This window comes from Rousettus aegyptiacus, unplaced genomic scaffold (genome assembly GCF_014176215.1).
Source record: "Rousettus aegyptiacus isolate mRouAeg1 unplaced genomic scaffold, mRouAeg1.p scaffold_m13_p_4, whole genome shotgun sequence".
Taxonomy (NCBI): Eukaryota; Metazoa; Chordata; class Mammalia; order Chiroptera; family Pteropodidae; genus Rousettus; species Rousettus aegyptiacus.
In genome coordinates, this window is record NW_023416307.1 from 126,428,505 (window position 1) to 126,451,055 (window position 22,551).

Genomic DNA, 22,551 nt, shown 5'->3' on the forward strand with positions numbered 1-22,551 from the left:
TTTTCTTAATAGGAGAACAGAGGCACACAGTGGCCAAGCAACTTGCTTATATTTGAATCTGGAAGCTGAATATGGAGTCTTCTTAGATCCTAGGTCATTAGAATACTGGGCTAAAATAGCAGTATTTTTTAAAAAGAAAATTCCAGACATTTCAAATAACATATCCTTTAGTTTTAACTTTGAAAACAGCTCTGTTCTCTTTGTAAATGATGACATATGTAAAAGAGTGGAACATACCATCAGAGCCCAAATTCCATTCACTCGTAAAGCAGGATTTTCACTTTGGGTTAATCCACAAAGTAGCTCCACAGCTCCTGATTCTAAAATAGGCTGTCATTGGAAAATGAAAAAAACCCACAGCTTTAAGTTAGGTTTGTAAACTAAATGTACACCCTGGCACTCTGCCTATGATTTCTTTCCACTCTTACCCAAGTCCAAGCAGCTTTCACAAAGCAGGAAGTGAGGTGGCCATAAAAATCACATTAAAAAGGACAAAGACAATTGTTCTCTCTTGTATCCAACAACATAAATAATCCCTGTCATTTTATTTTTCTTTATAGTCCTGAAAGACTCATGAGATATCCTAATAGCCTCTATATTTTGCATATGCGCCTTATGATCCCCTTGTCTAGTTCCACATTCTGATTCTTACCATCCTCTGGAACTCCATCACTCCTGCTTTTGTGTATCACATATCTCATGTGTTGTTTACCAGCTGTGACTATGAACCAATAGTCTGATCTAGAATGGAATTTAAGATAACCTAAGTATCCTCCTTCCCAACTGTCAATCTTATTCCAAACATGCTACAGAATTCATCTTTTAGAACTACTTTCAGGACTACTTCTCAATCATATAAGCAAAACAGTCTTGTACTATTATATATTATAGTCTTACCACATTTTACACATAAAAGAGCATGCTTTAGCCTGACCACTTAATTTATACTCAGCTGAAATTGGATTTTGATAATTTCTAAAAAAATTCAAACCTTAGAGGACTGATTTACCATCACCAATGAATGCTTACAAGGCCATCTATAAAGTGGCTTCTAGAATTGTCTTAAGCAATGAAGACTTATAAATCCAAGAAACTGGGCAATGCCTCTCAAGATGACATCTCTGAAGAAGGGTAAACATTGCTTGCTCTACTTGTACAATATGTAACTTTTTTTTACTTTTCATTTGAAATAAGTTCAAACTTATAAAGTACCAAGATTAATACAAGGAACTTCCATGTACTATTTTCCTCAATTAACCACCTTTTAACATTTTGCCATGTCTGCTTTATCATTAGCTCCCTCATTCTATACACCCATATCCACATTATTTACTTTTCCTGAACCATTTGAAAGAAGAGTGCACACATCGTGCCCCTTTGTCTTTAATATTTCAATGTGTATTTCCTAAGAACAAAGACATTCTCTTAGATAACCACAGAGCAGTTACCAAATTCAGAGAAGTTAATATTCAAACAATTTTTCATTGGTTCTGTAGTCCATATTCCAATTCTGTCCCAATAATGCTCTTATAGCATTTCTTTCCCTTCTAGTTCAAGATCCAATTTATGTTTTATTTATTTATTTTTTATTGAAATATAATTGATATATAAATTATGAGTTTCAGGTACAAAACATTATTCAGTATGTGTTATGTATTACAAAATGATCACAGTAAGTCTAGTTAACATCCATCTTCACACAGTTACAATTTTTCTCCCTTATGAGAGCTTTTAAGATCTATACTTAGCAACATTCAAATATATAATATAGTATTATTAACTATAGTCCAGTTTACTTTTAATATGATAAACCAGTTGTATTAATTGTCCTATGCCTGAGCTCATCTACCCTACTTCATAACTAGACCCTAAATATTTTGAAGGTAGGTCTCAGGTAACATAACAGCTATGAAGGATGATTAATGGTGTTGCACTGACTGCAAACACACTGTCATCAGACCAAGATCCCCAGCACCAGAGCAGGGAAGAACAGGCAGAAGCTCTGACATTTTATCTTACCTTTGTCTTCCTTCAAAATCACTACCAGTCTCATCCCTTTGGTTCCAAGATTTCTGTTTTGTTGAACAACTGTCTCTGAACCTCCACTTTGTTACTAAACTAATGCCTAAATACCAGTAAGAAGTCTGCAGGTGTTATGATGCAGAAAAGAAATTCAACAAAAATGGGACCACAAAATGCATAATAAAGGATAGTCTAAACCTCACTTCATGACTGAGCAGACTAGAGATATTTTACCATGATAAACTATATAAGGTTTCCTTCCTTTATTAAAGTTTATTTTAATTTTCTCTATAAAAATTATACATGCTTAAATAATTTAAAAAATGCATTTAAGAAGGGAAAAGGATCTCCACATTTAATCCTTTCCAAAACAACTACCATTAACACTAAACATTAAAAAGATTATTTTCTGATGCCAGCTGTTACCTTTTTTTTTTATTTAATCACCTACAGCACCTGGTATTCTAAGGTGGTCTCCCATCCAAGTATTAACCAGGCCTGACCCTGCTTAGCTTCTGAGATCAGACAAGATCGGGCGTGTTCGGGGTGGCATGGCCAAAGGCTCGTTACCTTCTTGAAATGACTTATAATCTGGTTTATAAAACTGAGTCTTAATTTATGCTTTAGTTAAATATAGTTTGAAAATAGTCTATTATTTGTGCAATTATTTCTTACATTTTCAGCTACAGGAAGTTTAGAGTGACTGTAAATTGTAATCCCTTTTAAATATGTTGAATATGCCAATATAACAATATTTAAAAATGATTTGTTTTGCTGCCCCCTCCCCGCAACTTCAAACCAATCAGAAGAAGTTTTTAAAATTAACCTTCAAATTTCAGTGTCAACTATCATGAAAATTCTTTGAATTAAGCTCTTGGTAGAACCAGGCAATATCTAGAAGAGAAAATCAATACTAACCTCTTTGCTTGGAGAAAATTCAAGAAGAAGATTACACAGCATGGAAGATGCTACTACTAGGATTTCATCTGGTGCATTTTGTAAAACCTAGGAAATTTAAAAAGGGATACTATTAATGGTTTGGAAATATGAAGATGAGATCATAAAAATAAATGAAGGACAAAAAACCAATTTATCTTTCAACCTGATTTGTTGTATTGGAGAGATAGTTAGGAATGATCCACAGATATTGTGTCAGCCTTTACCCAGTGCTATAATTATGACTAAGGCCCTCACATCTGCCTTGCTGGGAAAGCTGCAGCCCCACCGCCAGGATGGGGTTGCTGCATGAAAAAGGTGATAAGACAATTCAGGGAGAGGGTGCTCTATTTAAAGTTTGAAGACCATGGGACTGCTTTGGGGCAAGTTACCTTATTCTACTTCATCATATTGGGCCAAGTATGAAACCACAAAATTGCCCTACGGCCCAAGACTTTCTGCTGTGTCCCTAGAAGAATGTGTTTAACCAGGAGCATGGAGAGATCCAGCTACGGCACAGGCAGAGTAACGTGGGGAACTGGTTCTCAAGACTGGACTCACTCAGGCTGGCTTGAATCCTTACGCCTCCACTTGCTAGATGTGTGCACTTGAGTGTACTTTTCTTAAACTCTCTGAGCCTTCAAATTGAGGAATTAAGGAACACAATACTTCCTTGACAGGACTATTTAGGATAAATATGATATAATGAATAAGGGAAGCAGCATGGCATAAAAGTTAAGAACACAGACTGCCTGAGTGCAAATTTCAGCTCAGCCACTACAAATGTATTCCTTGGCTGTAAAATGGGGATAATAACAGTACCTGTTTTGTAGGGATTGCTGTGAGAAAAAAATGAAAAGATTTCAGAATAGTAACTGGCACACAGAAATGATTATAAAGTTTTTTTAAAAGGTAATTTATTGCCATAATTATTGTTGTCATCATGCACAGTATCAGGCATGTGGCAGTTATACGGTACACTAAATGCCATGAACTCTTACTGAACTCAAAAGAAAACATAGCATGATGACAAATGTTCGTCACCTGTTTTTTCTAGACTGGTAGGAAGGATTCATAAACACTACCACTTATATGCAATAACCGCTTCACATAAATCCTTTGCATTTGGGATCACATCAGGATCAGGCCTGTGATCACAAAAGGAGTCCTAGGAGCTCTAGCTATGCAAATCGGAAATGGAGAATCACAAAAAAAAAAAATTAGAAAGTTAAACATGTTATCTGCTTTCTTCAGCTTGAAATCAAATATGAAGTTCCCAAGTTAAGAATAAGCAAGAATTATGAAATAGAAGCAGTTCTCCTAATATATTGAGTTTTAATTCTCCTGTGAATTTTTAGCTAGTTGATGAAAATCAAATCTCATATATTATGCATGCTGATGATCTCTGTGTCTGCCACGAGGCCCTCTCAGATCTGATCACCCTTCCCTTGCCCCGCCATGCCCTTCCTACATCTCTGGTGCACCTATGTAGCCATGCTTTAAGGCTACCCATTCCAGATGCCCCTTTGGGGACCTTCCAGTTAGAAGTCATTCTATCATCCTCTGGACATCGCTCCCATTGTTTGTGAACGCTCTTAGGACACTTATTACTGTCCATGTTATTCAAATTAATGAGTAGCCATGCCAATCTTTCTGTATTAAAAAATTTAAGCTTCTGAAGGAATAACCTATATCTCTATGATCTAATTTATTCTGGTTGTATTAACCAAATGGCACTGCACAAAATGCGCACTCAGTGAGTATCTGTGAAATAAGAGAAATAATCATTTCCCCAAATCATACTACTTAGAATCACTGGTTGAAATGAGTGAGCACCTACCAAGGCTTTACAAAGTTGTTTTGCTTGATATGATTCACTTTTAAAACCTCTATAGTTTTATAGAGACGAAAATGCTTTTATCAAGTTTTATTTTCAAATTAGATAGCATTTAAAATAAACTAAAATAGAGGAGATTCTATGAAATTCTTAAAAGCTTTTATTTGGTGCACTGTAATATACGTGAAATTCAAAAGTTGACATCTAACACTGACCAAATAGAATTTCACCAAAATAATAACAAAAAATAATAATAAATAGGAATTTTAATTAACAGCAAATGACTGTAGTTTGCTAACAGCTAAAAACACGGAAAAACAAAAGGGAAAAAATCAACAGACACGCAGTCTTTGAAGAGAAACTGAAATAAATGAAATAAATTACTGATGTACTTCCAGTCTTTTAATACTATAAATGTGCAACAAAGTAGTAGTTCGATAGTAATTATACCCATACATACTAAGGGCACAAAATCTTTCTAGATTTCTCACCAAACCTTTTCGCAGGTAGAATCAGTTAGAAACTACATGTTGCCCCATTTTTGTTTAATATGACAGAGGGGTACTTAGCTGAGCAATCAAAGGAAATATCTGGAAACAGGTAACTCTTAAAAAAAAATCTTGAATAGACAGAATCAATATATTAAGCTTAAGCTGCTATGAGACAGGTGTAATCTAAGAACAAGGAAGAATGGCAATGAAAAAATCACTTAACTGAAAAGAGCATTGGTCCAACCCTTCACCTGCTGCTCAAATCCTACTCCCCTCTACTAGAATCACGAAGGCACTGAGTATTTCTGTTCATCTTGTTCCTCTGGAAAATCCTCCTGCCTTCCCTTTGCTTTTAAAGCCTACTCCATCTTTATCCTGCACAAAGCTTCCCTTGACTATTTCTACATTTATGCCTCTACTGTAACCTGAAGCTTTAAGCTGAGGGCAAGAGCTCTACAGTAAAAAATTTTGGTAGCCCTACTGTGCCCGGAGGTTTTCATAGTAGGCACTAACAAACAAAACAAAAAACCAAAACTGTAAACAAAAAAGGCCAAGTTGACCTATGGTTCTGAAATATGTCAGGAATAATGTTAGCAGCAACTTGATGCTTACTCTAGGTCTCAATTCAGATTTAACTAGCCTGAACCACTTTTTACCCCCTCAAAGATTCGAAACCACAGGAGTTATTTTGGAGTAGAGAAGCAGGAGGTAACAGTTGTGTTAAAAAAAAAATATCCATGAGAGCTAAAAGACTAAGAACAGGTTATATCTGTAAGTGGCTGATTCCTTTCCTTTTATAACTAAAAATTACAAAGGCAACTCTAGATATAAGTCTAAAGTGTACTACTAAACACATGTTACCAGATGAACAACTAAAATTTTATTTAATAAAAGAAAACCAGGCATGTACTTACTTCCCTGTCACGCATGAGATGCTGAGCTCCAAAACATGTCCTGCAGATTGAAGATGCTTAGACTATGCAATTTGAGGAGATAACTGTTCAAAATGCTCTACACAAAAATCACACATACTCTTAGACCTGGGAATGCTGTCAGCTACCTCAGCTCACTAAAGTCTCTGTAGGAATGGGTGTAACTTGCTGACCTTTTCTTTGCTTACCTTCATTAAAGGTTTCCACACGGCATGATCCTGGAAACTGGTTCGAAGCTGCTGCACAGATCTAGATAAACTGTGCAAACATCTACAAAGAATAATCAAAATTAGCTTCACAAGAAGCTGTAACTTTTACTTTTCAAACACATTGATTGGCATTTCACAATTACTAATATATACTTCAAGTATGTCAACAGACACTGTTAATTCAACTACTTCAGAAGAACACTTCATGGGCTTTCCAGCTTCTCTGTTTAAAATGTTATGCACTGCATTCACCTGAGCATATTTTTGACTTACATCTGGATCTGTGCTCACTCGGTGAAGGTCCAGAAAGGAAAAAAGTTAAACACACAGAAAAGGATTTTTATTCAGACCATGTAAAGCTCATACCTGACAGCAGCTAACCGCACCTTGACACTAGACTCAGACAAGCCAGTCACAATTCGGTCCATCATATTTTCAGTCTCAATGATCTGGAGAAAAAGGTTAATGCTGCATAAATAACAACACAAAGATGACAAACTTCACTGCTTGTAAATGCAGGTATGCTAACACCATTAAAGGTTAATGTTATTAGTATGAGTTTTTACCTCTGGCACAATCATTTCGTGCTGGGGGCAGGCATCGCATCAGAAAGGTAGGACTACCCCACTAAGGACCCGCCAGGCTGAATGACAGTCATAAGGGACAGATTATGGCTTTTTTGTTGATTTTTAAAAACATTTGAAACAATAATTACATGGCACAAATATTGCAGAGGTGCTGCATAAACAGTTTTGAGAAAAAGTAAAAGATGTAATTGAACTACCACTGGGTAGGTTGCTGTCAGAGTGAGATTCAGAAAAATTATGGTCCACACTCAGCACTTAAGAAATGAAATCTGTGGGTCTCCAGACAGAGCCAACCTGTGGCTACTTTTTAACTAAGCAAATTGAAACTAAGTTAAATATTTAGAAAAGTAACCCCAGCCATTTTTCACTGTAGCACCAAGTTCTGCGGCACATAATCACTACGATTATGAAGCTTTTTAAAAAAAATTAAAAAGATAGTCTATAATTTTCCTTAATTAAGCAATGTATAGATACAAAATAAATGGTGTATGGAAGAAATTAAGTTTAACTTGTATGGTTCTATGGGAAAATGGCATATATAAAAAGTGTTAATGCAATCACAACAAATATTAACAAAAACAAGTATTTGTTGAATACTTCTATGTGCCAGGCGTTGTGCTAATAAGCATGTTACATTATCTGATTTAATACTTTTGTAGGTATCATTATGATTATTCCCAACAGCATATTAAGAAACTGAGGGTTTAGATAATACAGAGCTTGCCTGGGATCACAGAGCCGAGACTGGAACCCAGGCATCTTACTCCAGAGTCCCTATGTTTAATCATGTTTGTAATATGACCCTGGTTAGAGATGTAGTTCCCTGCTTATCAGGTAGTTCCTAATATAGGCAATGAATTAATGGGATTCATTGCTCCCATGAGAATATCACCTGGGGAGCTTAAAAAAAAAAATCCTAGGGCAATTAAATCAGATTCTCTGTGATGGGGCCTAGGCACTGCTATTTTCTTTTTTTAAAAGCTCCTCAGGTAGAATCCAGTGTGCAGCTAAGGCTGAGGATCACTGACAGAGACTTAAACGAAAGGAGTTAGAAGGCTGACCTCAGAACAGGAGGGGGCGGAAAATCTCAGGATGTTCAAGCCAAATGGGAAGAGAAAAAACAGAGTCGAAATTAACAGTAATGGGGAGAAAAATAACTATTAAGAACAGGAAACCACATTGTAGCTGTAGGGTAGTAATGGTAATTTTCATAGAGTGATTTGCAGGTTCCAAAGTGACTGTGAAAACTTACATATTGATCTACTTCTCAATGCAGACCAAACTCAGTCTCATCCTTAACCTTTATGCACATCCACTCTGTCCTCATTGTCACTTCTGTCCTTAAACTCCTCCCTTTCTCACTATCTGCCTATTCTTTTCCACCCTTATATACTTTTCTCCCTGATCTGGATGCCCTGCTCTGATATTCCACTTAGTGGACAGATGCCCTTTTGTTCACTATCTTCCCACCATTCATTACCGCTTCTCATCCCACACGGCTGGTATCACAGTAGAAAAATCATCAAACCAGGCTGCCTGGTCTCTCTTGGTGCATGCTCCCCCACTGCTGCTCTACCAGGCTTACCCTCATCTGCAGGAGATGCCCACATTCCCTAGGAGGTTTACTTCCTGCTTCAAATTATCCTACCTTCCTCACCCCTCAGCCCTTTTATGCCCACTTCATTTTTGCAGGGACATTTGTGGGACACAACTTCCTTCTTCCCATTAAAATATCTCTGTACTTTTCTTTTTCTTCACTCTTGTTATATTGAAGTTGGGTACTTAAAGTCCAAAGCCTTTGCACTCTGATCCAGAAACGACCTCCCCACACCTTTCTTGCATCTTTACTCTGCCCCACCCCTCTCCATCATTTACCTTGGCCTGCCCTGCCTCCCGCTACCACCTCTATTTAAAAGACACAAATGCCCTAACTTTAACCTCTTTCAGTTACAGATCTCTCCCCTACTCATCATTAAATGTGTCCCAAGGCTCTACTTGTCTTTCACTCTACACATATGACAATGTTGTGACTTAAAAATCAGCTTGATATGGACAGCTCTCTGAATTTTAACCTAACATTCTTTCCTAGAGTTCATTTCTGACCTCTAGCTCCACGTTTCCAACTGCCTGCTAAACACAATCTGGACATTGGATGGAACTTCTAACTCGTTATGTTCTATACACTGAGATTATCTTCTCTCCCTAAACCTGCACCTTCTTTCCCTACTTCTGTCTGTTTCTCCCTTTCTGCTAATGGTGTTACCGTTCTCTCAATCACTCAGACACTAAATTTGTGTTAATTTTGACTCTCTTTCTAAATACCCAATCAAGTGACTCTGCATTATACCTTATATTCACTCTATCATCATTCTCATTCCAATAAACTAGATAGGAGCTGACTACTATTTTCTTGGGATAACAGTAACGTGTTTTCCAAGTTGTCTAATCTTCTGTGCTACAGCAACTGTCAAAGACTGGTTGGCTGACAGCTCACTTCAGTTAAGCACTAATGACTGTTCTTGAAACATTCAAGGCCAAATCAGGATTTTAGCATGGAAACGAAATTAAAGCCTGGAACAAAAGTCTCAGGCACTGGATGGCTGGGTACTGAAGCCTAAAAGCTCTTTCCTAGTGGCTGGGAAAACTGTTTTTACTTAGGACTGAGACATGATAACTTGGGAGAAATAGTTGACTGTACTGTATGTAATTATATTACCAGAGAATAAAGTGGGGGCGAGGGGTGGGGAGGGAACAGGGATACAATCATTCTACAAGAACTGAGAAATACTATTAATAGTGGCTCCAGGTGCTTAGGAAACCTGGGTACAGGCAAGACTTGAAAGAGGCTTCTGGATAATATTTGCTGGCCACATTCAACTAAAGATGTAAATCTGCCAAGGGATATGGCAGATGTAGCAATCAGTAGGCATATAAGATGTGCTCCATAATCTTGAGCAACTCACTTTACCTCCTTGGGCCTTCAGTAAAATAGAAGGATATAGCAATGATTACCTTACCTCCATCCTTTGCAATCAGTAGGTAAATAAAAACCATGTCAGTCTGGGCATAACTTTCATGTTGTTTAGAAACAATATGAGAAGAAAGGTAGGGTAGAAGAGACTGGAGATAGTGCATATCTAGTCAGACAAGGGGTCAAAATTAGGGAGAAGGCAAGGAAGGGTAAATAGGGCACAACCCCCACCCGCATGCCTATTTATTTATTCAGCTAATATCTACCTGAGCATCCATTTGAGTGTTAAGCCTGGTTTTGAAATTTGAAGGTACAATGATGAGAAAGAATGCCTGTGTTCCCACCAAACCTCCAGTTTGGTATAAACGAGTGCAACTAGCTTTTAATGAGTGCTATAGCACTTGATTTTATGTCAGCAAGAGCAGTCTAGGAATGATAGATGCATGGGGCTTAAGGCAGAGAGAGTGAAGTAAGTGTCTGCAAAGAAGGGTAAGTAGGAAAAACATCCATTCTCAAGAATGGGAGTTTTACTAACGGTTGGAAAACAGCCACTAGTGGCCTAAACCAAAGAATATTCAGGCTCAGGCCAGAGGACAATGGAGAATTATGTTAACAGCCAGTCACCGTAACATTAGAGTGGCACTCCAGCTTCAAATTTTCTGGGGGTGTGATGGCTGATGCTTCTGGGATGAAGTATAGCTGTAAGGTGGCTGGTAAAACTTTCCTGAGTTAGACTATAAAACAGTAGGACTATCTGGAAGTATCTTTCCTTCAGGCACAAGGTAACCCTTCTCGGGTCCTAGTCTATCAAAATAACTGCAGCAGGAGGCCTGGATGTGTAACCAAACTTGTTATGGAGGGACTCCGGTAGCCCTGCTAGCATTCCAGGAAGCACACGACTTGAATGTCTGGTCCACCTTCTCCATCGAGATATCCTTGTGGGAGCAAGAGGGTGAATGCAATGGAAAATAACAATGTGAACCTGGGCTTCCACTCCAAATGGGTATCCTGAAAGGGTATGTGAATGAGCGACCTCATCTAACTATGCTTTTGTATGCTTGAGAACAGTGAGACCAGTTGGGCGAGAATAAGAGGACATTTAAAAGTATATACACTGACCGAAATGGGGGATAAAAATGTGATTACAAGACAGGAAAAGGTTTGGAATTGAATCTAGAGAAAATTTTTTCAGGTTAGCAGGGAAGGAGTTGACAACATCTGCTGCGACAGCCCTTTGACCCACATGAGGGTCTATCAGAGCACCAGATAGCTTTTTCAATCTGGGGCTGGAAGCTCAAGAGCAATCAAACATGGTCTCAGTGGTGCCTTTCAACAACCCCAGTACTGTGCTATATAGCCTTGATAATGATAGAGAGCCAAGTCCTACTGCCTGCAAAGGATCTTAGGTCCTTCCAGGATGTAAGAGCAGCACCAGATGGAGTGGGGAGTTGTTCTGCCTAATGGTTGTTAGAGATTTCTCAGCCATAGCTCAATTGACATCTCATATGGTACAGTTTTTTTGATCTGCTTTAAAAGAAAAAGAGAAAGAGGGAGATGGAGAAGGAAAGGAAAAAGGAGAGGGAGAGAGAGGGAAAAACGCACAGCATCCTCTGTTACATAGACACTGTACCTGGCCAGGAGGAGTATGAATGGTGGACTGAACTCTCAGAATGGAAGAAGCTGTATCTTTTCTGCTCTTCTAGGGAACTGAGCTGTTGTTAATTTAATTACGGAATTAAATTACATTTTAAAAAATGCTGCATCATAAACCGAGCAAGTTTTAGGTCAATGGAGCAGGTATTATGTATGCACCTCTCTGCTGGCATCTTTAGTCTTCCTGACTACATGCTTTCCCAAAGCTTCCTGTCTCTGACATTGCAGCTCTTACAGGGATAGATGAGGATATACTGTTAGAGAATCTGAGGCTCCCGTCATTGGGACAGGAGATCCCTTGTGGCAGGTGGGAGAGAAGTGGAGTCAGCCTAGAGAGTAATGAAGAAAAAGCAAAATCCAGAAAATCCTAAGGCAAAGAGGTTCATGATACACATGGAAATGTTAACAAGAAGATGGCGGCCCTGGCTTACGAGAGAAATCCTCGGCCCTCTCTGAGCTCCAGTGGACCCATAATTTGGTTTTGACCAAGTCCTACACCATGTTTTCCTCAGAACATATGAAGAACTAAAGGAATCAAAGACATGGTTTTCAAAAAAAAAAATAAATGCAACTGTTCTTCCAGCATGGCCCAGGATGAAGCATTTTCCAGGTAATGGAAACTTCAGCTTAGACTGTTAACTGCAATCCAACCAAGTCAAGAAGAGGATGTGGAAACTGAAACCAAGCAGATTCTCAGTGGTATCACCAATCTTCTCATACAATTCAAAGTTGGTGGGTATGGAGTTAAGGAAACTGGATGGCAGAGTGGGCATTCTCTTATCATCAATTATGTATACTAATGTGCACAGTGGCCAGGCAAATACAATTTATTTCAAAAGGGCTTTTGTGAAAGGTTCCCAGAAAGAGGATAACAATTAGAGGATTAACAATTCAGAACTGGGCAGAAAGAGTTAAGACTGAGAATCAAACTTTGTTAAGTCAAAGAGGCAGTCATGTAAATCTAAATGAATAAAGCAGCAAAATCCAGAAAGTCTAGTTAAAGCAGCAGGGACTTAGAAGCCAAGCAGGTCGGGAAGAAGAGTGGGTTTGGCAAGAAAAAAACGATCTATAACAGAGACTAAACCTGTGGGGTGTGGACGGCAATGCTTTAGTTTCATTAGCGCCAATGTAAATGAGTCTCAGGGCGCATTCTTGAGTCTTCTCTAAGAGGGGTCACTTATTTAAGGTCCAGCTCCTTATCTACATTTTTTTTTTTTAAGGGAGATGAGCCCTATAAACACAAGTCTGATGTCAACGCAGTCAAGAAACTGGTTTTGAAAATGGGGTAGAGCCTGGGGAAGAAAAAAAGGGGTTATAAGGTAATACAGCAGACACAAGAGTGAGGTCGGCATGTACAGCATGTGTAAATCAGTAGCTGTTTGGAAAGGGATCCATTCCTAAATATGGAAAATCGGCTTTTCCTGGGTTTCAGAAAGTGACCATACTGATTCTACCACAGAATACTTAACTAATGAACATGATGCCATGCACATCATCTCTGAGTACCTCCTTATGCCATTTCTCCTTTATTAAAACAAACAAAGCAAAACAAACCAACGAAAACCCAACAGCACATGGCCTTCCATGAATCAAGCAAGGGCAGCTGTAGTGCTTGCTCCTAAACAAGTTCGACTGGGAAACCAATTCTCTTACTGCAGTCTTCTGTATGGATGAATGGTAACAGACATTAACTATCTGAAAGAACTGAACATTTACTGCTGTTAATTTGGTTGAATAATAGTAAAATCTAAAGGAATCTTAGAAATAAATTCATCCAGTTTCTTAAATCAGTGAGGTCCCTGAAGTTCAGAAAGATTAAGTCACACTGGTCCAGGTTCTCTAGGCACACTGGGGCAGAGCTGGGGCTCCGCTGGGTCTTCTCACTTCCAGTGTGAGGTCCTTTCTACTCGCTGTGCTGTAAGGATGACATTTTTACTTAGCCTTAATAATTAAACTGAGATTTGACTTTGAAAACTGGAAAAGAGAAGAATTTTAAAAATTTATCAGTGTTAAGAGAACTACAGATCATATACTGACATCCTAGGCCAATAAAGATTAGTATGCCATAAGGAAGAGAGGTCATCATTAATAAAATGCACTGACAAGAAAAAAAGATATTTTTCACAGGGCCTCCAAGAGAAAATATGACAAATCAATGGTTCAGCTTGGATTGTGGGTAAAATGTCAAAGTTCAGAGCCGATGACAAAAAGATAAGCCAAGAAGATACTGTGAAAAAACCATGACAGTGAGTTCTACTGATGTTTCAATTTAAATCCCTGATGATCTCCATTCTAGAATCAGAGTCTAGCTTCAGCAGATACTAACTAAATGGAACTAACATTGTACTGTTTTTAGGCCACAAACCCCATTTGCTCTGGATGAGAGTGGTAGGCATTCCCAAACACACCCTATTCTAATATTTTTGCCACTGCTCCAATGTAAGATTTTGACATTTTCCTTATTTTTTAAATAAAGAATTGTTTTTACCAAAGGCTTTTTTTTTTTTTTTTTTTTTTCCTCCTAGAAGATACACAACTTCTCTTAGAACAGTTCACTGATCAATAAATTATACTCTGGAGTTTCAGTAAACATTTTATAAATGATTTCTTCCTTTCTCTCACCTTTCCATTGCTATCCACTCCCACATTCATACCAAATTCTCTAACTCCACAATCTTGGGAGGCAGGGATAAGGGAAATAGTGTATCTCCTCTCAGCTAGAGAACTGAAAAGACAAAATCTCATAAGAATTGATCTGCAGGGCCTCCTTTTGGTCTTTCTCTTGAAGGCACTGAACTAAATTGACATTGAGCCTCTTCCTAGGCCTGGAGAAGTGTTTCTTCACTTTAGGGTGGAGAACAAAGAGCGAGGGGTTCTTATGGTGGACCCATTCTTAAGCTTCGCTATTTTATTCTTCCTTTTAAGCCCGTTTAAGTAGTATTTCTACATCTAATTTCTACATCAGGACCTGTTTATCTTCTTAATAGTACTGGGAAACTTTAACTTATGTTATATGTGTGGAAGAAATACTGAGAGTTCTAAACTTTCCTACACTTTGGAAAATAGTGGGAGCACTCTCTTGGTCTGACTTCTTCCCTCCCCTAAAACCAAAAATATAAACATAGTGTCAGAAATACTTATAATATCTAAAAATAGATCAATATTTCCTCTTTCAGAAAAATATTTCTCTACATAATCAGTTCAATTTTTTAAAGTTCAATCATTAGCTTAATGGAAGAACAGAACCTAAACAGCCACTGAATTATACTTTCATTTTAGCATCAAAATAAAACAATTATAAATTACTATTCGAACAACAGAATTAGAACTAGAAACTTCCCCTCCATCTCTTTTTCTCAGGGATCTGCATGGTACACTGTGCCAAGAACTGTGTAATACAATGGCCTTGTTCAGTCCCTACTCCTCTGTATACATAGCTGTTCATACAACAGTTTAATTATCCTACAGGTGGCTGGCTGAATTTTAACAGCCAGACATAAACAACTTACTCAACAAATATAAACTGCTATATGCCAGGTACTGCTTCTATGGAGCTTACATTCTAGTTACAAACTTTATAGCTTGATAAGGAAGAGATAACTATTTAAAGAAGTTCCAAGGATTTAAAAATGTTGCCTCAAGTTTCAATCTATTCCATATGGAAGCTGTCTACAAAAGAGGATGCTGAAATAGTACCACTATGACATCAATAACCTTGGATGCTTCCTTTATAGAACACTAATTTACAATATAATCACATCTAGGCAGTTCCCTTGGAAAAACACTTTTTAAAACTGATGCAGAAGGAACATAGATTCTGTGGGTCAAAACCTCTTAAACTGATTTTAATATTTTGGAAGGAGAAAGTGAGAATGCTTTCAAATAAACTTCTTTATAGAAGATGGAATCTTCCAGATTCATTCATTATAGACTATTATAATTAGTATATCTTAATCAAATCTGGGTGTATCAATCATGGCAAAACTGGCTTTCAGTGTAGACAAGACTTTTTATACACACACGAGGCTCTGGAATTACTACATAGAAACTTGGTGTCTCATCTCCTTAGCTACTTTAAATTGTAAGCTCCCACAAGGTACACATCAGTCTTCTGCTCCATTCCTCGGCACACAGCTGGAGGTATATCATAAATGCCAGGTGAATTAAATAGACATACATAAAGCATCTCATTACCCACTTTGTACCAAAAACTATGCTGAGAAGAGACAAGTTATTTCCTGAATACGATGCTTTACAACCAGCTAACGATAAAACCAACCTGTACTTCATACTTTAAGAACCAGAACTGTAATTCAATGGTTTATGCAACTACAATACCAGGAATAACAGTATAAAACTCAATTTCATGTCTTCATTTAATGAAACGGAAATAAAAACTCAGTACTTGATTTTATAAATACCTCTATTATGTATATAGCATTATCACTCCCAGGTTTGCTTCTCACAGTATGCAGAAGGCCAAGGGTCTCAACACTGTGGGCAAGTGGCAAAACCTCGTCCTGTCATGGTTAACTCTTTAAAAATACTTACCATCACGAATGAATGTTGCAGAGTTCATTTAAAATTCTTTGGTAGATTAGCTTTAAGAAGATAACTAACAATTTTTACCACAGATTAAGTCAAGGAATTCTCAATTCTGAATGAATTTGTTGTTATTCAGTAGCAGAGCCAAGTCCTGAAAGGTGCTACTTCTGTGGTACCGTCGAAAACCTTCAAAATGTTCAAGGCATTTGTTTTCAATATGCAGGCTAAGGCTGGGAAATAATTCCTTGCATCTGCCTGATTTCATAGTAGAGACAAGTACAGAATTTTGACACTGTGCCTTTTAAATTACCATTTAGAATTACTGAACTTTGCAAAATATTTAAAAATATAAATTCATGGTATAATTATACTGTTACCCAGAAGAACAACTAATAAAATCAAGCTGTAACAAATGATAAAAATGTTCAAAGTGAAATGCTTAGTAAGTTTCTGATAGCAGAACTATATTAGGAAAAACCAACCTAAATTACGAATACACTTTAAAATCTTATAACTTTAAAAATATTTTTAAAAATTATATTTGTTCAACATTTGAACATACATATCAGGGATATGATTTCATAATGACCCTTCAGAGAAATCACATCTGTGGCAACCATGAGCAGTAATATTTGGATAACCAAAGTCAGAATTTGGTTTCCTTACTTCTCCTTACCTATGATTTTAAGCAATTATTGATTTATATTGTGTAGTCTATTTAAATAAAAAACATTTTATTTGGCGCTTCAAAGGGCATGCTACAGCAACAAATAGTTTTAAAAACCAGGATTTTAAATATATTTTAAAATATAATTGTAAGAGAAGACATCTTGTCATTAATAAGAGACAAACTAAAGAGTCTATACTTCTGAAGTATATTTTTTTACTATAAAAAAATAAATAACAGAATTGGAAATTTAAAAAGTCACTGTCTTCATTGCAAACCTTTTTTTATTTATATCCAAAAGTTGTTCAGCTTTTCTAATATAATTAAAAATATATATTTATTTTTAATCTTCCAATGAAGTTATTTAAGATATTCTAATAAATGCTTCCATTTATTGAGCACCTACAGGCACTATGTTAAATATCTTTAATACATTATATTTCATCCTCACAATGACCCTACTAGATATAACTTCCTTTGCTAAGAAAGTAGAAGACAAATTCTCATTCTTCTTCGTTTTCTGTTTTTCCTTTAATTTTCTGTCTACACTTCTTGAAAAAAAATTGTTCAGTTAAAAAAAAAATCCCATCCTTGACTACCTTCTTCACATAAGTCATGTAAAAATATTACAATTGAATGAATTTTCCCCCCACCAAAGAACAAAAACTTAATATTTCATGTTTTCAACTCTTGAAAATACAAGACATTTAGAAAACAATAAAAATGACAAAATGATAAATTATTAATTTTCAAAATGATTGGAGGATAGCTCCATTGATATCATCATGTCCATTTTAATTATTTCCAAATAATTCCTTAAGACCCAAGAAAATTCTGATTGGCCATTTCTTACTTTTCTCTGACTTACTGAGGCTTTGTTATAAATGCTGAGTTTTAAAACTATGTCTTATTGCTCTTTATCTCAGGACACTGCTTCCCACCCCCTTGCTTCATCCATTGGATGATGTTTACATAATGTAGGACGATGTTTACATAATGTAGGCAGTTCAATCATCTACATAAAATTGAATTAAATTACTGACCTTAAATATTTGGTATTCATTAATTGGGAAGGCAATAATTTATACAGGTGTATATCACTTTACAGAACAGGTTGATTCCTAAGAGTCAGGCTACCTTCTATAAACTAAAATCTACTTTTATCTCTAGAAACAAAATTTGGTCCAGATTCATATTTGTGAATTCTATACTTTTTTATAAATCATGCATTTATAAAAGGAAAAAAACTAAGAAATAATGATAAAAATAATTCCAAATTAAACAAGTACCATACCATGAAACATGTTCTCTTTGATTTATATCAAAGTGAGTAGAAGACAAGCCCTTGGGATTGTCTGCCTCTTGAAAAATGGTAATTTCCTGCATTTTCTCTATGCTAAGTATAGTGAAACCCCTTGCCTAAACAATCAGTTGTACATTTTTCCTATTTTAAATTCCTTCTCTTCACATACTAGAAAAGCTAGTAAAGTTGTGAAAGTTCTTAATGTAGGGAGACCCATATAATTTGATTAAGGGTGCTTAATAATGCAATTTTGCAACATGGTTCATTTATCCATTTGTCCATTCATTCATTTTTTCATTCATTCATTCTTCAAATATTTATTAAGTGCCAACTATACATCAGGCAGTATTGTAGATGCTGGGAATACAGTGATGAACAAAACATAAAAAATCCCTGCCCTCATGGAGCTTACATTCTAGTTCCTCAAAAGGTATCACTAGCTAAAATATAAGTACTCAAAATCCAAGAGGAAAGCTTTCTGAAAGGCTCCAGTAGTTAGATATCTCAAACAAACAAAGCCTATAATAAATACTACATTGAACGTTTATAATGTATTTTACTTTTACCCAAAATAAAAATAACATCCTGTCAAGTTTATTAATTTCTTCGAATTTTAATTTATACTTAGACTATCTCTAATTTTCCTCAATTTATACTTTCTAATTATTTCTAATAAATTATACTAGTTCCTTAAAGAAAGTAAAAGACAATCCTTTTCAATTTCCAACCTAATTTATGATCAGTAGGTACCAATCAATCAGATGGTCTTCATAAGAACAATTCTTTATAAAAGAATTGGCTTCACTATTACAATATTATTTGCCACTGTTGCCTGTGCATGCCTTAACCACTGAATGGGGTTTCAGGTATTGGGAAATGCTAGTACCTGAAAGAATTTGTTAGGTATCTTAACTTCTTCCTTTTTAACTGTCCCATTAATTGAACTTATGCTTTTTAGTCAGCATTAATAATGTGGTAAAGAAACTAAACTTTACCAAAGGCAGAGATTACAAATGATTTTAACTTGGCATCACTGTCAGTGCAATTATTGCCAATATGTTTTGGACCCTTCTTCCACTGGGCACTCAATTCCCGTCTCTGTCTTTGCTTTCCCTAACCAGAATCCTCGAATTATTCTAAGTTTAATATGGCCAGGCCACAATTGTGATCAATATCAAGCTCAGTGGTCCTTCATCTTTTCTTGGGCTTCTTCTCTTTCTTCATGTTACAGCCAATGGTAATATTTTCCACTCTCACCTGAAGAACTTTCCACTCTCCTTCACTCTCTGACAGGACACCACAGGAAATCACAAAATTGGTAAGTATGCCACAGAATGATAAAGGATGCAAAGCTGGGAATTAGGATATAGACTTTGCTCTGAACAGAAGGCTAAAGAAAGATCGAGGCATACTGAAATAAATGTTACTCTGCATGATTTCTATATTTTCATTTCTATGTTTATTCAACAAATATTTACTAAGTGTTTACTAGGTTCCAGGGACTGTTATACAGTTGGTTCCTTTAAATGGGAATACACTGACATTGCTCCAGAGCAGGAGTGGCATATCTCTGACCTATATATCACATTTGGTCTTCAGCTTAACTTTGTCTGGCCCAGAGAAGGTATTAAGAAATGGAATCATAGTGGGCCGTTAGAAGTCTTCAGAAGCAATAATATAGAATTCTATGAACAGAGAAGGCCTCTCTATCTTTCTCCTTTACAGCCGTGTGTACTTCTCATTGTCTCTACCTCTTTGTTCTAGTTTTCTTCATTCTGCCTCATTTCCTTAACTGACCATAACAAGGAAATGGGATATGTTACTTTCTGTATTTATTGTTACATTCTCATTTTCAACTTAAAAGGTAGATCAACTGAACAGTACATACTTTTATCCTGAAACAAACCAAAAGTATTTTTGTTGCTCTGGGGTTTTGTGGGGGGAGAAAATGGGGAGATAGGTCTATACTCCTGGAAATTTCTTTCAAGGGTTCTCCCTTCATTAACTCAGTAAACTGAAATTCCATCTTGGCAAGCATGAATATTTCATTAAAAAATAAAACAATAATAAACACTGTACTTCAAGAATCTGCACACACAAAAATATAATCAAAGTTCATAGGGTATAAATGTAAAAGGTAAATAAATATTCATAGAAAAAGTAAATAAAATTCTATCCAAATAATTATTTCAACAAAAAGTAGAATAGAAATAAATGCATTCAAATAAAAAGGGTTATCATTTATCATTTTTTATACACTGAAAATAAGAATTTTCCACTCCTAAGAACCATTTTCATGTAGATTTTATCACAAAATTACTTATATTTTCCATTTTACAATTTCTCTTCAGTAGTTGCTATAAACTGTAAATTATTCAAACACTTAATTTCCCAGAAATTAAATCTTCCTAAAAAACTGTGTATAATCCCCATTACATAAGAATGTCACAGTATCTTTGCTTCACCACACAAAAGAACTATAATAATTATAACTTATTCTTTATTTGTCATCTTTCTACAAAAATTATCAGGATTTAGTCTGACCAGGAAATGATACACATTATAAACACAAATTTTAATAGATTACTGATCATGAGACTGTTACGTTGCAAGTATTTCTAGAACATGATATCACAAATTAAGTCATTAATTCCAAAACAATAGTTTATTAACAAAAAAGTACAAAGAAGTACAAATGGACATCCTATTTTCCCCACTTATGGTCCATCTATCTATCTCCCTTTCAGTCCATGGCATGGCCTTCTTGAGCTAAAAGAATACGTAAAATACTTCTCCTCTAACAGGCCCTAATAACCATCTAAAAACAAATCATTATGTATTTAAGTTATACAGTCCATGTCAATGTTTAAAAAACGTTTTATCTATATGGGTTGCCATAAAAGCCTCTTCCCTTGCAATACACCATGTACCTACACTGAATGAATCATATCAGAGTCAACATCCAAAAATCATGTGTAGACATAAGGAATATATATAACTAGTATGTTTGCCTTTAAGTAACAGTTTACAGATGAAAGCTTAGAGGTGTCAAGAAGGATTTTCATAGATATTTATTAAAAACACTTCGAGTCAAAAACATCTTGTTAACTGTACTAAACTGAGGTACATGGAAAACATTCAGCTTAGTTGTGTTCTTTGCACTGATTTTAAATTAAAGTTACTCACATATCTAATCTTATTGCTATTATTTCAATTTTCTTCAAGAATGGTTCCTTTTCAATTTATTTCAATAAACTTTAATTATCCATACTTCTCGATCTACAAGCCTAAAGTACTTCTTTGAATCATGGTAAATTCTCAATACTTTGTGATTTCTCTCACATAGGTCTCCTTAAAATACCAATACAGATGGAGAGAGATTTAGTGAATAGTCATGTTCAGTAAGTAATACCCAATTTGGTCTTTCTGCTATGGTTCATCAAGAAAGAACATATGGGATTACTTTACTGATGATTCCTAAAAAGTCTTGTGTAAAATTTATTAGATTATGTATATTTTTGAGTGGTAAGCTCCAGTCTTTTGGTTTGAGAAGGAAGCCAGGTCAGAGCTTACCACTATACTTTACTTCCTGTTTAAAAGTATTCTCATAAAGAACATGAGTTCAGTGTTGGACTAGGCTATAATAACATAAGGTGCTATACCAGTGATACATTTTTTGGGACCTAGAAATTCAGATGACCACTCACTAAACATAAAATCATCATTCCACAAAGATTTTATTCACATCAAACTTGCACAGTAGCAAAAAAATCAAAACATAACTAAGCCACATATCAAAGAACAATTTACAATAGAGATTTAAATTTCTCAATGGCATTGGAAAGTATTTCCATAAATAACATTTACAATTCTAGTGTTAGGTCTTTCAAGGTGTCAGAAGCGTCACAGTGCTAGAATTGATTTTTAGCAGAACACATGCAAAAATGTGCAACACAATAATTCATATTAATGACACAAAAAAGCACACCAGTTATTTGTCATTCCAGCACGGCCATGCCACTCTATATTCTAAAAACAAACAAACAACCCCCAAATCCGGGTCCCATTCATTCTTCAATTATGCCTTTAGTCACTCTGCTTTATTATATTCAAACAGTCACTGTTAGTGCTCTTCACCACGACTTTCAGGTTGACGTCACTCCCTGCCTGCTGGCTGTCAGGACTGGGGGACGCCCCTCTCCCAGACTCACCTTCTTCCGGATGTCTTCATCATTTGCTCCAAGAGAGGCATAGAGCTTGAATGCAGCCTGGCGGAGTTCATGAGCATGTTTTAAGTCATGATCAAGCTATAGGAGGGGAAAAAAGATATGTTCCAACTTAGTCCGCAAATTAAATTTTTCAATAAAACTAATCAAGTAGGGTTAAAGAAAAAACTGT

At 36.1% G+C, this 22,551-nt stretch overlaps 1 protein-coding gene and 1 pseudogene across 5 annotated transcripts in view; both read right to left on the bottom strand.

Annotated features, from left to right (window-relative positions):
• The window catches only part of ARMC8 (armadillo repeat containing 8), a 90,496-nt gene that overhangs the window by 19,807 nt on the left and 48,138 nt on the right, over positions 1-22,551 (bottom strand). For all 5 annotated transcript variants that reach the window (XM_016151168.2, XM_016151167.2, XM_016151171.2 and 2 more), the window contains 5 exons: positions 22,365-22,460; positions 6,794-6,876; positions 6,407-6,488; positions 2,941-3,027; positions 238-330 (listed from right to left, as the gene is read on the bottom strand). In XM_016151168.2, coding sequence (XP_016006654.1) covers positions 238-330; positions 2,941-3,027; positions 6,407-6,488; positions 6,794-6,876; positions 22,365-22,460 — 441 coding nt within the window. The remainder of the gene's footprint in view (positions 1-237; positions 331-2,940; positions 3,028-6,406; positions 6,489-6,793; positions 6,877-22,364; positions 22,461-22,551) is intronic.
• On the bottom strand, positions 2,467-2,585 carry LOC118602717 (annotated as a pseudogene).